The sequence below is a fragment of the Polyodon spathula genome, chromosome 21, assembly GCF_017654505.1.
Source record: "Polyodon spathula isolate WHYD16114869_AA chromosome 21, ASM1765450v1, whole genome shotgun sequence".
Lineage (NCBI taxonomy): Eukaryota > Metazoa > Chordata > Actinopteri > Acipenseriformes > Polyodontidae > Polyodon > Polyodon spathula.
Genome location: NC_054554.1, coordinates 29,758,113 through 29,774,783, shown reverse-complemented (window position 1 = coordinate 29,774,783; position 16,671 = coordinate 29,758,113). Strand labels below are relative to the sequence as shown.

At 42.0% G+C, this 16,671-nt stretch overlaps 1 protein-coding gene across 2 annotated transcripts in view; it reads right to left on the bottom strand.

Annotated features, from left to right (window-relative positions):
- The window catches only part of LOC121296360 (protein kinase C alpha type-like), a 105,415-nt gene that overhangs the window by 66,849 nt on the left and 21,895 nt on the right, over positions 1-16,671 (bottom strand). For both annotated transcript variants that reach the window (XM_041221843.1, XM_041221844.1), the window contains exon 3: positions 4,129-4,211. In XM_041221843.1, coding sequence (XP_041077777.1) covers positions 4,129-4,211 — 83 coding nt within the window. The remainder of the gene's footprint in view (positions 1-4,128; positions 4,212-16,671) is intronic.

Genomic DNA, 16,671 nt, shown 5'->3' with positions numbered 1-16,671 from the left:
TCGTTCAACCCAATTAGCCAAACTGAAAATCACATAAAACGACAAAGCTACACAAATTGAAAAGGACGACTGCTGATTTTGTTTTGCTCATTAAGATCACATCTGATCTTGTGAAAGCACTAGGGACGCATATCAAACAACACCGCAAATCAAAGGATTAATGTCTTCAGAGTTGTAACTTAATTGCTAAAGAAGACTTGCTTGTAGCTTTTCAGTGAGGCTTGCCAAGCTGCTGCATTTCCAGACAATCAAATCCTAAATATTGATTTGGTTCAATAACAGAAGCACACACGCTGCTGTCGGCTATCCCCAGCTCCCTCACGGTGCCTGCATGTGGGATCAATACTCATTTCAGCAGGCTCACCACAATCAAAGTTTCCCCATCACCTTCATCAGAACATAGAATATACAGTATATTAACAGTATATAGGGCAGAAGGATAAAGGGAGATGTAGTGATACATGGATGTGCCTCTCTGTGAACAGTGCCATTACTCAGAACTAGGGCTGCTGGCAGCCAGCTTCGGGAAAGGTTTTTACACAGTAAGCATCAGAAGTGTGGGCTGGTTTGAGGGTGGAAACCACACCGAGACTGCTGCTCTCACACACAAACCACACCGAGACTGCTGCTCTCACACACAAACCACACCGAGACTGCTGCTCTCACACACAAACCACACCGAGACTGCTGCTCTCGCACATAAACCACACTGAGACTGCTGCTCTCACACAAAACCACACAGACTGCTGCTCTCACACACAAACCACACCGAGACTGCTGCTCTCACACAAAACCACACCGAGACTGCTGCTCTCGAGACTGCTGCTCTCACACACAAACCACACCGAGACTGCTGCTCTCACACACAAACCACACCGAGACTGCTGCTCTCGCACACAAACCACACCGAGACTGCTGCTCTCACACACAAACCACACAGACTGCTGCTCTCACACAAACCACACCGAGACTGCTGCTCTCACACACAAACCACACCGAGACTGCTGCTCTCACACACAAACCACACCGAGACTGCTGCTCTCACACACAAACCACACTGAGACTGCTGCTCTCACACACAAACCACACTGAGACTGCTGCTCTCGCACACAAACCACACCGAGACTGCTGCTCTCACACACAAACCACACTGAGACTGCTGCTCTCACACACAAACCACACTGAGACTGCTGCTCTCACACACAAACCACACTGAGACTGCTGCTCTCACACATAAACCACACTGAGACTGCTGCTCTCACACATAAACCACACTGAGACTGCTGCTCTCGCACATAAACCACACTGAGACTGCTGCTCTCACACATAAACCACACTGAGACTGCTGCTCTCACACACAAACCACACCGAGACTGCTGCTCTCACACATAAACCACACTGAGACTGCTGCTCTCACACATAAACCACACTGAGACTGCTGCTCTCACACATAAACCACACTGAGACTGCTGCTCTCACACACAAATGGCAACAAACCACATTCATGCCAAGTTCCCAATCCTGGCTGGAGGCCCAGAGGGAGTGCTGCATTAGCCTGTGTACCAGCGAGAACTCTGTTTGCAGCAAGTGCTGTCAGTGGTGACTGAAGACTGCATTACCTAACAATCAATTCCAGGAAATGAATAAATCTACTTTATGTTCAAGAACAGCCTCATGCTATGTTAACATCAATGCACACTCACAATCTAATTTCACTGGTTAAAATGACCAGACGGAGAGCAGCCCCCAGCTGCTCCTGTTCTACACTACAGGACTCTGGGTTCCATTCTCAAGTCACAATAGAAAATTCCATTTGAGTGGTAGTGACGGCACTTTGTTCCGTGTGTACAGTAAGTGAGTGTTGAGTACTTAGTGCTAGTGAAACCTGAACCCTGAAGAGTCCCAGAGCATGACACTGAGGTGGGCAGACGTGTGTTTGTATGCAGAGAGGATCAGGCACCGCTTTCTAGTCCACTCTTGTAAAAAATGAGAGCAATCAAAAATGAAGACCTGTTAAACTGTGAGCAACCAAAAACTGAGCAATCTGAAACAACTATCAAAGTGTGACCTACCAAAAACAACGTTCAAAAACTACTTTCAAAATCAACTTTCAAAAACTGAGTCATCAAAACTCTGAGCTGTCGAAAAATCTGAGCTGTCGCAATCCTTTTTTTTTCTTCTTTAAAATGATTCAATCAGCTTGTACCCACGAAGCCATCAGGCACAATAATGGAATGATCAATTCATTTCCCCAAGCAGTGCTGAGACCAGAACATATTGAAAATCATTGCGAGGCTGGCAGATCATTCCTCTTCAATACTGCTATTGACAAAAAGGGTCTCTGCTCCAGCATCCCATTCGCTAGTTTCCATTCTAGAATCCCTGGGTTCCCCTCCTGTACTGTGTGCATGTGTTCTATAGAACAGTTGTAGTTCTCCAAGTGCACAGCAGTTGTTTGCTAGCTGTGTCAATGCATACCTTCCTAGGTGTTACTCAGACCAGCCTCACCAGGCGCTACGTAGCCAGGAGAATCATTCCAATATTTTCTGAAATGACACTGATTCTGCAGCCTCTTGTTTGCAGGAATACCCTTTTCAGCACAAGCAGTGTAGCATGCACAAAATACAAGACCTTCAATAACACTGAAATTCAAATCCAAACCAGAACAGGGGTTTAAAACTGACAAGACCCTTCAAACAACAACTAGCATCTATGCTGCGCTATTTCTAATGCAGGGCGCACTGTGATTCACAGCTTTCCAAATCAGTTATAAAAGAGCTAAATATGAAGTAGCTCAGGTAACAATCGGTACCTGATGAAACAATCAATCAATGTTTATTTTATATAACGCCTTTCATAGTGGAACACCATCACAAAGAGCTTTACAAGATGCAGTAACAACAAGAAAATCCATAACACTTCAAATAGAGAAATGCATAATACATGAAATAGTACACTAAATACAGTGCAAAGTACAGAATACAAGATAGCAGCATAATACATGAAATAGTACACTAAATACAGTGGAAAGAGCAGAATACATGATAGCAGCAGAATATATGAAATAGTACATAAAATACAGTGGAAAGAGCAGAATACATGATAGCAGCAGAATACATGAAATAGTACATAAAATACAGTGGAAAGAGCAGAATACATGATAGCAGCAGAATACATGAAATAGTACATAAAATACAGTGGAAAGAGCAGAATACATGATAGCAGCAGAATACATGAAATAGTAGCAGCAACACAGTAGCTAATAGCAGATATCAGGGTTACACTGGTTCATCTAATCGGTAAGAAGCAAACGAGTTTCACACTCAATCTCTGCTCAGCTTACCGATCGCTTCTGGAATTACGTGGTGACATATTCAAGTTCTGTAAAGCAATGCAGTGCTATAAATCAAGACTAGTACATCGAGCCGACCGGCTGTGCTAGTTCAGTGACTAGTTTCCCCCTTTGCTAGAACAGCATACAAGGACACGATCACTCAAGGTTGCAACAAAGGTATTTAAGATGGAGCGAAGGGATTTGAAATTAAGTTCAATAGCCTGGATCTGCGCGGTCATTCGAACACCTAATGAAATAGAAAATCTCTCTGCTCTCATTGTCTTAGCGCATGCTGCTGTCCTACAGAAGGGGGGAAACCGTTAAAGCAAGCTTCCTTCCTGTGGCTGAGTCTTCAAAGAAGCATGTCCACAGCAATAAGCTTCAGAATTAATTTTAATTGCTTTTTTTTTTTCTATAGTTTGCAATCACTCTGTATGGTCTAGGTTTTGCGCCCCCATTATTGCGTTATAATCATTTCCTCATAAGGATGCACTTATGAATCTCTACAAACTCAAAGCAAGTTCAAAGAAAAAACAAATCTGTATAATGACATCTGAAGTGACTTATATAACATAGCTTAGCTGCCTGCTTCTATTCACTTCCATTTCACGTGAAACCCTCCCGCATCTATGCCCTTGTACGTCACCTCCTGGTGGGCTAGAGTTAATGGCCTCATCCACTGGCCACAGCCATATTTTACTGGGTCTTGCACATTCATGTCTATCCCGCTCAAGCTATAGTGGTTGATCTGTTCTACTGTATTGAGAGAAATGGCATGGACAGGGGGTACTCACGTCAGTGTCGGGCCCCTTGTCTGCACCAGGGCATGAGAACGTGACAAACTCATGACACCGCTTGTGGACCACAAAACAGCAAACTGGAGAGACAGAGAGAGAGAGAGAGAGAGAGAGAGAGAGAGAGAGAGAGAGAGAGAGAGAGAGAGAGAGAGAACACAACAACAACATGATTAATATATGAAAGTAGACACAGTATTCAATTTCTATCTGCAGCTGGCTTTGATCCCAGTGACTCATACTAGGCACATCTGCAACATGAAATACATTTGTTTTTGGACATAATAATAATAATAATAATAATAATAATAATAATAACAACTGCTGTAGTGTAAGCTTATCATCTTACCATCAAATATTTCATCTGACTGCAACGATAGAGCAGAGCATTATACTAAAGGAAAGGTATTGAAGCCATTCTGGTTTACCCTTTGAGTTACAGTAGCCTACTGCATTTTTAATAACAAGCTTTCGGCACAATTCTATGTAGTTACGCAATGTAGTCTCTTGTATTTGGTTTGGTTTATGTAACCACTAATCTCTAAGTAAACAGCCAGACCAAAAACAGGAACCCTTCATCTGAAACATGACCTACAGAGCACACACTCACTGGTAAGAAAGCAACAATCCCAGAGTCTGGTTCGAGAATATTTCAAACATCTGCTGGGGCACACAGAAGAAAAAGCAATAAGATGACATTTAAAAACTGTCATTCAGGGAGTACTTCACTAGATTTTAGTTTGAAACAATGATTTTAATTAAGCAAAGGTGATGCAGGCTAATAGCAATAGACCACCATTAATTACCTCACAGCTTCTCTCCTGGAAACTAATTACCTCTGGAAATGTCTGGAGGTTCAATTTGAATTATTTTTTTAAGATCTGCAGAATAAAGCAGATTTCAAAGCAGCAGCCTGATATCTTTAAAACATTATGATGCTGCCAAGACCTGTCATAACACTGTCAATAGGGGGTGTAGAGAAAGTGTAGGCAGCCAGGACGGAACTCTGTCGATGTCATGAGAATGCCAGGTTCTGAAGGATACAAGTCTGTTCTCATGGACTGACACCTCAGAGTCCTTTAGGGAACAGGGAGATGCATCTTTTATATATTACAGCATACGTGTCTGGGGTTCCACTTACATAAGACCATGACCACAAACCTACATTACAGAGCGCATGCATCCACCTGTTTTATTCTTCTCACACGTGACTGATCTGATGGAGGAGCAATGCTGATAGCCAGCCCTCAGTACTATTCACATGGGACTATAAACAGGGGGTCCTCAGAGTTGGTCAGAAGGATGTCCAGTAATCTCCCAGACTGGCTTTCTTATAGAAGTCAGTAAATTTTTTTATTAAATTCAAAACTGTGGCCAGAGGAGGCGCTTTTGCACATGATCTGTGAACAATGAACCTGATTTATAACATGTGCAAAATAATAATAACAACATAACATTTATTTTTCTGTGTACAATTAACTAAGCTTGAAATCTATCATTTTCTTTCCTTTTCTTTAAACAAGTTTTACAGAAAAAAATGACATTAAAAATAAAAATAAAGTCGCAAAACTGCAGTGAAGATCGAAGCACTTTGCAGCACAAGTTCAGATCATCTTTTCATTTTGATTCTTTTTTGAATACCAGTATATTGTCGAATGTTTGTTCTCATCCAAACATACTTTGAGATGCATCGCTGAAAGCATCCAACTTGCATTTTCACTCTCTTCTACAAAAAGCACTGAGCTAATAACCCAGATATACTGATATTAACCGTACTGTAACACCGTCATGGTCGATTCGCACGGGACTACAAAAGCACAGGACGACTGAGTTTGAAATTTCTCAGGATGTCCCGATGCCCTCTTAAACAAGCAGAGGATCTGGGGTAAAACGAATGGACTAAATATCACTCATGTCAGTAAAAATTCCAAAGCCAGCTGAAAATCTGGTGATTTTTAGTCGCGTATGAATAGTCCCAACTAATACCCGATTTATTAAATTAAAAAAAAAAAAAAAAAAAAAAAATGTAACCATGAAGATCTCGTTGACGTGCACCACTTTGGAAACAGGAGCATCCTAGTAATCCATGCCTCAGTGTATTATGCAAAGGGTGCATCACAAACACAATCTACTTTGCAGTACAAAGACAAGGTCATTTACTCATACAAGAAAGATGAAAGTGAACGGCTTCTAAGTAAAAAAAAAAAAAAACATCTGGTGAGTACCGTTTACCATCCTGATAAAGACAGCCGCTGTTCCCATTTATCTTTTCTTGGAAATGAAAATAATTAGGGTCCATGGGGTCTTGTCAGTATACGTGGCTAAAGCTTTTGACAAATCGTTTTACTCTTGTGACCTCAGATTGGAGTAATCCATACTGAACTGTAGGCTGATGCATAACAATAAATACATAGATAATCATTCATTATTTGGCTAGAAAATTGGCTTTGATGAAGCTGGGTCCACATCAAAGTCCAACCTAGAGAAAGGGTTGCCTGTATAACTGCACTGAATGTGATTCAATAATGAAACCCACTCTCACATCAATAATGAAACCCACTCACACAAGCACACACACATGCACGCTCACACACATAGCCTCTGCTGGTTTAGACACTCACACATGTCAAGCAGCACTATAGCAAGACAGAAAGGGAGTGGCTGAGGTCTTTTTCTGAGGAGTCTAGACGAAAGTTATTAAGTTTCGTTCAGTGTTTCTAAATTCAACAGTACTGAAAGTGCAATAGTTATGCATCATATATGTTATCTTAAGCAAAAAGAAAATACATCACTACACTACAGATCAACAGAAAATGACACCTTAAAGATTTCAATCTACAATTGCAATCTAAAAAATTCAACGCAAGTTCACTTTTATTTTAAAAGTCTGCCTCCAGCCCACAGTGCTATATCATCCAAGCCTGACATTAAAAAAAGAAGCAGCGAGACAGACGACATATCGGGAACAAAGGCCCCCCGCCACTAACACCCGAACCTGGCAGGGTGTCCTCTTTAATGTCTGCCGATCCCAGACAAGCTAGTGAGCTCTCAGACTGGCACTGTGCTGCCCACTCTGACAGCACGGCTGGACAGCTCAGCAGCAAGAGAGATGCCAGAGAAAAAAAGCAAGAAAGCAGCTTTCCATCTTCAGAGCCACTAAAGGAGTGCTAATCAAGGGTTTACAATGCACTTCATTAGCGTTGGCAACTGGGCTAATTACCAAAAAAAAAAAAGGACCATTGACTTCAAAAACAACCTACTTTCGATTCCAAAAAAAAAGGGGCTAATGATTCCAGATGTGGCGCTACTTTTGTTCAGCTGAAGATTCTTTTTGCTTTTATTTGATCTTCAGTTTGGAATATGCAGGCATCTTGAAGAAAACGCCACGGATGAAACATAATGCTGCTGTCGTTCAAACTCACTCCAGTGGTCTAGCTGCAATCAGACTGCTATTACAGCGCAGTTTTACCATTTCACACTGTGTACAGTATCTTGTTTCAAGTCTGAGAATTCATACCGATAGCCATCGAGTACAACACATGGGACACATGATCTGCTATTACTGCTTAACAGAAGAACAGGGAATCTATCTGATTTTAATAATGCATTAGTACAAACATAAAAGTACTAGAGGGGGATACGGTTCTTTAGTTCCCTTTTATTTTTCTACTCTGTGATTGATGCCTGCGCTGGTAAAATGTTCAGCTAATCCAAGTCCACAACCATGCCATTTGTCTCCATTTCCGTCCATGGCTGCGTACAGCAGATGACACTGCTTGGGAGACAGGGCGAGCACCAGGATGAGTGAACAGCAGCGGCAATGTGTTTCACAGAAGCTACTGCGGCTCTGCTGTGCATGGAAAGGAACAGGCTCCTCTCTTTGTCACTTCAAATAATTACCTGTATGACTTTTGCCTTCACGGCAGAAATGTGCTCAATGGTCCGTAGCTAATTGTGTACCCACTCTCCTCTATAAACACACAAACACATTTCCCAAGAGGTAAATAAAGTGGCAGCTCAGACACAATGCACCATGCAGGTGTACAGACCTATAACCTTCTTAGCCCTTGCATTTGCACTTAATACCTTGAGCTGTGCTGTGCGTACATGTGGTTCAAGCCAATTGTGAAGCCTGCTCTACAGCACGTTAGTCACTCCCACTTCACCGAGTAACAATGGAAGCCAGTTCTACTGTCCTCACGACCAAAAGTCTCCCCCGGATTTCTCACTAAAATACAAGCACGGGGAGTCTAAGGCACATGCTGGCACTGTGCTATTCATGCATCCCATTGTTACTGAAAAGCACAGCAGGGCTCAGATGGGCTCTGATAGACCTGTGGAGTGGCTTCACACTTGAGAAACTGTGGTTCAGAAACTTCGACCCATTTCAGCAGTCACTCAGCCAGCTTTCTGTGCAGAAAAGAGTGCTTTAAAAACCCTCCAGGAAATAAGCCTGTCTGTTTGCATGATTACTTTTAATAAAATGCTGTCACAGCTACACAAAGGCTTAGTGCTCTTAATGTCCAATTTTCTTAAAACACTCAACAGGGAATCTTTTCTTACGCCAAACAATCGTAGACAGTTTCCTTGCAAACTCTTCTCCTAGACAGCGGTTCAGAGCTGCAAGCTGCTTCAATTAGAAAACGCCTCGAAGGTTTGTTTTTTACGGGCCCGGTCAGTTTAACCTACCTTGCTGATGGTGGTTAGAGACGCAAGGCATTCAGATTGTGAGGCCGTGAAAAACGTTGCTCTGAAGGCATTATTGTTTCATTCTAATGTAGTATATTTGTACACAGTGTATGCAATCTGTAATAATACTTTCCAATTGCCTCATCTCCTAATATAATCTTATTTGAGGAATCTATTCCCTGATCCTCTCGGTATCCCGAATGCAAACCAGTTTCGAGCTGGGTCATAAATATATTTCCTGTTTCTTTTTCATGCTCATACGCCCTGTGATAACTGTGAATACATCTTTTCGACCACCTGCTGCCGTCTCTATGCCACAGTCATCTTATAAATAAATTACCCACTACTACATCCTCGGATATTAATATTTAATCATTTGAACTTTTGAAATTCTCTGTGAACTTGGGTGTCTTGGGTGTAAAGACAAAAGAAAAAAAAAATCTGGAAGTTACAGCAGCAACTGAATAAATCGGAACATCTGTTTTTTTCAGAATCTGAATGTTCAGGTCTGTTAAAATGCAGGTAGCATGTATCTATCTACAGCATGCAGAACAGCACACAGGGCTGGCATCAATGCTTTAAGACACTTTCTTCTCTCTTTATCCAATACAACATGATATACATTTCTCAGGGAGGTAATTCACACACACGGAACGACAGGATCCAAGAGGATTTAAAAGCATGACTTACAGCAACTGGTAGGTTGTTATGGAAATGTTATGCGGGGGGGCAGGGGGACAGTGAAGCTGGTTGTCTTGGGAACAACACTAACGATATTATAAAGTATTATTTAAAAAAAAAAAGGTTCATTATAAATTAAACAGCCTGTAGATCAGTCCACAGGGGATAGCTACTGTGAAGCACAGTGCTGTGGAGCAGGGGACGTGACTCTGGTCTCAATATCTGATGGAACCGGTTACCATGTGCACAAGCTCCTAGTGCACACCCTGTTATATATGCTGCCTCGTGCAACTCTTAGATCATGTGAATGACCCATTAGATTGGTTTGAATATCTGCATGCATTAAATCTACTGATCTAAGGGCAGAACCATTGCAGAGCATGTACTTGGTGGGATTTGCCGTGCTAGATATCTCATTAAAAGTAAAAGCTATTTCATTTGGTGTATTTAATCTTCAGACTTAGACCTGTGCTCCGAGGACTTGCCCCACATGGTCTTCAGGTAGGAACGCAGCAGTGGAGAGTATTCAGCTATGAATGAAGCAGTGCAGGCACTCTGATTGAACTGCTATCCACATGCAATACTGCCATTACATGCGTTCGGTAATGCTTCATGTAAATCAGGCAAAGTGTGAGAATTACAAAGAGCTATAAGGCATTTAGCAAAGGCATTTAGCGTTGGTTTAGTTTTATAGCTTTGTATTATTGACAGTTACAACTTGAAATCACCTGGTTTATTTACTCCACAAACTTAAATTGTTTATACCAGCCTGAGCATTACTTCACATGGCCACTTAATATCAAACACACCAGCACCACCTATAACTAAAGCAGCGTGCTTCAGGGTTTAAAGCACGGAGGATATGCTAACAGTATGGAGTGGCAGCTGTGCTTCAACAGAGCGCGTCTCAGTACTGTAGTATAATTCACAAAGGGTCCGTGATTAATACTGCGTCCCTCACGAGATAAATACTCACTCACCGTAATCAAGGCCCTTTCTTTTCTCGCTCACTTTCTGTACTGTACTGCTAAGAATGATCTTTGCATGCCACACATAATAAAATCTCCATGTTCCTGGCACTGTTCCGAGAATCTGCCACCTCGACTGAACCCAGTCAACTGAAAAGCATGACATGTGCTTTATGAATGGAGAAGTTGCTCACACTGATACTGTCTTTTTATATTTTCAGAAACAATACGTGCCCCGAGCTGCTGCTGTCCCCAGCGGATTTGATAAAAAAAAAAAAACACGACAGCAGTCAAATTCAAATCAAGTACTGTAGTTAATTCTTTCTTTAGCAGATTAGGAAAACGATTGCACATTACAGGATGTGAAATCCTTTCTGGGTGAACTGCCAGAGACTAACTGGAAATGTGAAGGGCACCGAAACAAAACATGATCCCCCGGGAGACATTATTAAAATATATTATGCAATTACTAGGGAGTGACCTCCTTTCTATTTGCCACAGTCCAGTGCACAGTCCTAGTCTGTTAGACAGTTAAATAAACAGTGGCTCAAGTCGCATTCAGTAGCTTGCAGAAACTGCTTTTTTTTGTGCACAGTCTGCATGCATTTATAAAAACTGCATGGCTTTTGGCAGATGTAACTCTCCCTGCCTTTTCCAGAACATCAGCTTCCACATAATGCATAATCCCAGAGCTTTCAACAGCCTTCGAATGATGGACAACCACAGGTAGCAAAGGGGAAACCCTGTGCAGTGTGCAGTGTAAGCTTCCTCCCTTCGGATATTATCAGCAAAACAAAGACAGATCGATGGGAGTTTAACAGTAAAAGAGACAGATTACAAACTGTATCTGATGTGAGTGATTTCAGCAAAGAACAAGCTGACCCTGCATCTACTGCGCTGCTACCCATTACCTCCTCAAACAGACTGTGCTCCAAAGCCAACGAGGACATCACAAATACAATGAAGCTGCCTTTGCTGCAGCTCACTGACCTTGGTTTATTTACATTTCTTCACAGTTGGTACTGAATGCAATGGCATTACCAGTAGTTTCACACAGAGTAGGGTGTGGGGTTTTTGTTGTTTTTTTTTTTTTTTTTTTATTAGAATGCAGGGCACACTTTCTGTGGTTATGGATTGCTGTGCTTCATACTATCTGTCTTAACCCTCCACACACACACACACACACACACACACACACACACACACACACAGCCTGATGATGTGTTCATACAGCAGCAGATGTACTACACTTGTAAGAAATGTTCAGCTGTAAAGTGTTGTACAAGCTGCTTGTGGATACCACGTCCTACAGTACCTGAATTAAGCAGGCCTGCATTCAGTGCTTTTGGGACCACAGGGCTGACGCATTGACTCTGCACCAGTCCACAGTGCTGCTGAGTCTTGGCACCAGACCTTAGAACCTCTCCATAGGTTTCCACTCGTCAGAGCCATTCTGGGTGACTGCCACTGCAACAATGTTGCTCTTGGTTGTTCCCTGTCAGCACTGTGTATTTGTAGAAGCAGTGATGTCACCAGGCATTTCAGTGGGGCGGGGATAGCATGCTCCACTGCATTTGGGAGAGGACGGACAACTGACCCACATTTGGAGTTGTTTCAAAGGGCGAGCACAGAAAAGTGCAGCAGGACCCCGCAGACAAAGTGCCTGGCTGAGCAGTTTCAGAGGTGTTACTCTGTGCTCTGAAGAAGATCCTGTTACAGACTAGCACACAACTTTCTCTTTAACCACCTATGACACCCCCCCCCCCCCCCCACCCCCCACCCCCCGTAACACATAACAGTTTGTTAAAACAGTTCTTCAAGAAACTGATGACAAGGGCACATTCAATGACAGCTCTTCTCAAAGACGCCAGTTTCACGTCTCTAAGACTGCTACTGTAGGCACCTATGTTTTATTCTACGACAGCAGTCAAATGGGCCTGAGGCCAGGGATTTGAAGGTCTGTCGATTGTATAACAATTAATGGGCACTCACCTGGGCTGATTCAGAATGCATTATGCAGTCTACAGACTACGATCCGTAAGCCTTTAACAGTGCTGCACTGAGAAATACTCAAAGAACACGGTCAACGCAATGATAAACATTTGAACCGGAAGCAATGTTTGCCATTGAAAGTATTGCGTTTCTTTCAGTGTTTCTAAACTAGAGGAGTATATAGCGCTTGAGTTGGGGAGGCAGTGCTGTAGCTAGACCCATGCTGACAGGAATACAGGCAGGACTATGTTATTGCAATACATAAAAAAAGCTGAACTCAGAGTTAATCCTTCACACTGAATGTTTCTGGAATTGACAAACAACTCCAGCAACTCTGAATGAGTCACTGAAATAAATAGAATAAATATCTACTGCCCATGTAAACTCGCAAGACATTTTCATTACAGCCCTCTGTTTTTCTGTCTTCAAAACCTTTTATCTCTGCTTTTTTTTTTAATTAAATTTCTGCTTTCCCATATGACAATGTCTTCTACCTCTCAACCTAAAACGTTTTAGTCCTGTTTTCGTCCCGATGAGCTTTCCATTTTGTCTTGTGTCAGTCAGTGTACCATAATTGTTGTCACAAAAAAACATTAGGAGCTATTAAATATGCATTAAAAGTGATCACGTGCTTCAATCATTATTATTATAAAAGTACCACCTACTAGCTTTCTAGCTTGTTTGGTTTAAGTTAAGGAGCAGAATTGTCATTCTCAGTGGTGTCTACCATACCCTACCTTTTATATAGTGTCCTTCATGTGTCAGCAATTCAGGGAGCTTTACAGAAATGAACAGAAAGCCAATGAGCTCCAAACTGCTCGCTGGTGAAAGGCCAAGTGAAAGAGAGATGTTTTGACTTGGACTCAAAAATACTGACAGAAGAAGCTGAAGAACTAGTTCTAGTAACAGGAAAAAGAGGAGATGCTGTATAATCAGCTAAGGAGCCATACAACACAAGTGATATTATACTGCAATACGGGCGCTTATTATAACCTGGCTGTTTGGAAATTCAGATCGTTCCTGGCTTCTCTGGGACCGCTCATGCTTGGAAGATTAGTTACTGTGGAGATAAGGAGGAGGAAATCAAAAGCATAGCTTCTTGCTCCCTCTGTGAAATGATATCCTGGGTAAAATGCTGATCCAATGCAGGCTTGGCCAGGAATCAGCTCTCAGCCCAGCCACAGTGGGTATTGCAGAACAAGGACAAACAAAAAGAAATAACTGAAAACCTGGAGCGCCCCCCAGGGGAAAGGTCAAGGGGAGTTTAGAGTCTGTGGGGTTAGAGAATACTAATTCATCGAGGCGCTGTCCAATGAGGCTTTCAGTTTTTGATTTTAAAGGAGTCACAGACAGGAACCTTAAAGCTGTGTGATTGCGGAGCAATTTAGAGGTTTTATTTAGCTGGCATTACTGAACATCCAAAATCAAAACAGCCTAGCGCTCATGACACCCAATGCAGAGTCGGTGAACAAAAACAAATGATGGCTCGTGGGGTCTGTGAACTCCCCCTGGGCCTTGAACTGAAATTTTATTACAACTGGAGAGAGGTTCTGTGAAGCTTTTTACCCAATGTAGTTACCAAACCAGATATTAACTCAAGAGAGGATCCTGTATAAAATAACAATCCTCCCAAACAAAGCCAGTCTGAATAAGGAGCTGAGAATAATGTTATTGCTTCATGAAGGCAGATAGAAGAGCACCCAGTCAGGCATGTTTGCTTTTCACTGTTGCGCGAGGGATCACATCATCAGCTGGCTGGCAAGTTGAAAATTGCATATTGTTTGTGAATCATGCAACCACTGGAGCATGCTGACACCAACATATTGCATCACCAAATCCATTTTAAAGAGGGTTATTTCAAGAGTGTACAATAGATTATCTTTGATAATAGTGCATTCTCACCGTGTATTTCAGTGGCATTTTTTAATTTTTAACAACTTACAATTGTTTGTAAACTGTTAGGTGCCTTGTATAATACATACAGAACACTGAGGCCTGTGTTAATATCCTCGGAATGTTCTTGTTCTGCTTTGAATCGCTCGGTTAATCTTCCAGTAATTCAGGAAGCCCCTCGGCTCTCATACTCCTGTTGTAAGCGTCACAATCTCAACATGTGTCTGTCATCTTGTCAGTCTTGTCCTCCAACATGTTAGGCGCTTTATTCTCCTGATAAGAACAATGTTTAGTTACAAAGTTTCGTCCGGAGGGACAGGCTTCACTTACTGTTTCTCTGCAGCATGTGTAATTGATTCACTTTTCACTCGAGGGCTCCTCCTGTTACAAGGCTGTGTGCTGGCAAGCGTATCCACCATCCCGGCAAAATGAAAGACGGCAGAGCTGTATAGATTCAGATATGCTTATATACCAGCTATACGCAGACAGCATTTCCACTTCCACTGGATCAAATACTAAAACGGTAGGGTGTGCCCAGGACTTCCTACTGAAATAATAGGGGCCAAGTAACTAGTGCAAACGAGTATTTGTAACGGCCATTTTTTTTTAGTTGGAGAAATTGATTTGCTAAAAGAATAACAGTGACAAGAATAAACACATGACAGCTATCATCAGCCCAGGCAATCAGAGGCCAGAACTCATGCAAGAGCAGGTAATCAAAATCAGCCAACAGCAGCTTAACTGTGCAGTAGCCACTTAACAGTAAAACAGGATTCTTGGATGCTGCAAACTGTGACACAAGCTTTCCACAGAAACCGCTCTGCATTGCCCAGTTATTTTTAATAATTTTAGTCGGATCATTCCTCTTTCCTGGATATAAATCACAAGTTCACCCTTAAAACTAAAACAGCTTTCACCTCCCGGCTGTGTTGAAAATAATACTTGGAAAGATGACTCCCACTGCATAGCCACTCCAGATTTTACTGCAAACATTGACCGAGTACTTTATCTCTGTGCTTTGTCTAATTAAGCTCAGGTGTGTTTAATTGACTTAACAGTAAACTCGGCAATGGCTCAAACAGCTATGCAATGGGAGTTGGCTTCTACCCTTGAACTGTCAAGACAAAGCCTTCTTAGGCACAGATTAGTATTATAATCCTCCACCAGCACTAAAACGCCCTCCTTTACATTAGTTATAAAATGGAGAAATAAATCATCTTGTGAGCTTTTCTGTCGCTCGCTGTGATGTTTTGGATATTCAGGCCCGTCCCAGTGCAGCCAGCATCGTGAATAGACATTGCTTCCCACCACAGATGCATGCTTGGCAAACATTGAAAGCAACACAAACAAATAAGGGACACAGTTCAGTTCAGGCTTGCAACTGTAATACAAAGACATTCACGGGGAACGTGAAACCACAGACACCAGCAGAGCTTCCCACCTCAATCCTGACATGACCACGCTTGACCAGACCACACCCTCCTCCAGAGCACTTCTCTCAAGCAGAGACTGACACTTGTGCCACATTGTGGGGGTGCTTTGTGATTTGGACTCATGTTCACTGGGGGCTAAGAGGAGACCCAACTAACACAGACCTGTGACGTGGGATGGATTCGAACACAGGCTTTTTTCTCCCATTCTCCAGATATGCTTGCTCAGGCTTGCTGGATGTGTACAAGCATGAAGTATTTAAATGTGAAAGTTATCAGACCGGCCCCAGCTGCTCTGAAGTGCAGCATTCCTGCTTTTGTTGGCTCAATTCAGACCTTTAGCGACCCCTGTGAAAAATGTACTTCCTATTCCCTCTTGTGCTTTAGACACAGCTGTTTAGTATTTAGATCTCTTTGCTCTTGCTGCATGAAATGTATACCATCTTTCTTTCTTTTTGGGCTGACATTTAGATATGACACGAAAATAATCCCTTTTTATTAGTACATATAATCTCCCTAAGCTAATTAAAGAGTTTACTGTGTAATTATTTGACAGTTAGTTAAGAATTATTATTAATAATAGATGCCTATAAATACAGCACTGTGCCTCCACAGGATGAACCAACGATAATTGTAATCAGAGGTTTTCCTGTACGTTCTATATATATATATATATATATATATATATATATATATATATATATATATATATATATATATATATATATATATATATACGCAGAGTCTCGATAGCTCGCAGGGAACTGTAATTGCCCGTGGAGCATGCTCATACAGCCTCAAGCTTTTCAAATTCACTTCCAGTACCAGATTTATTATTTTCTCTCCCAGTTCTGTTCACTCTTTCATTCCAATAAGTCACTGTGCAGATT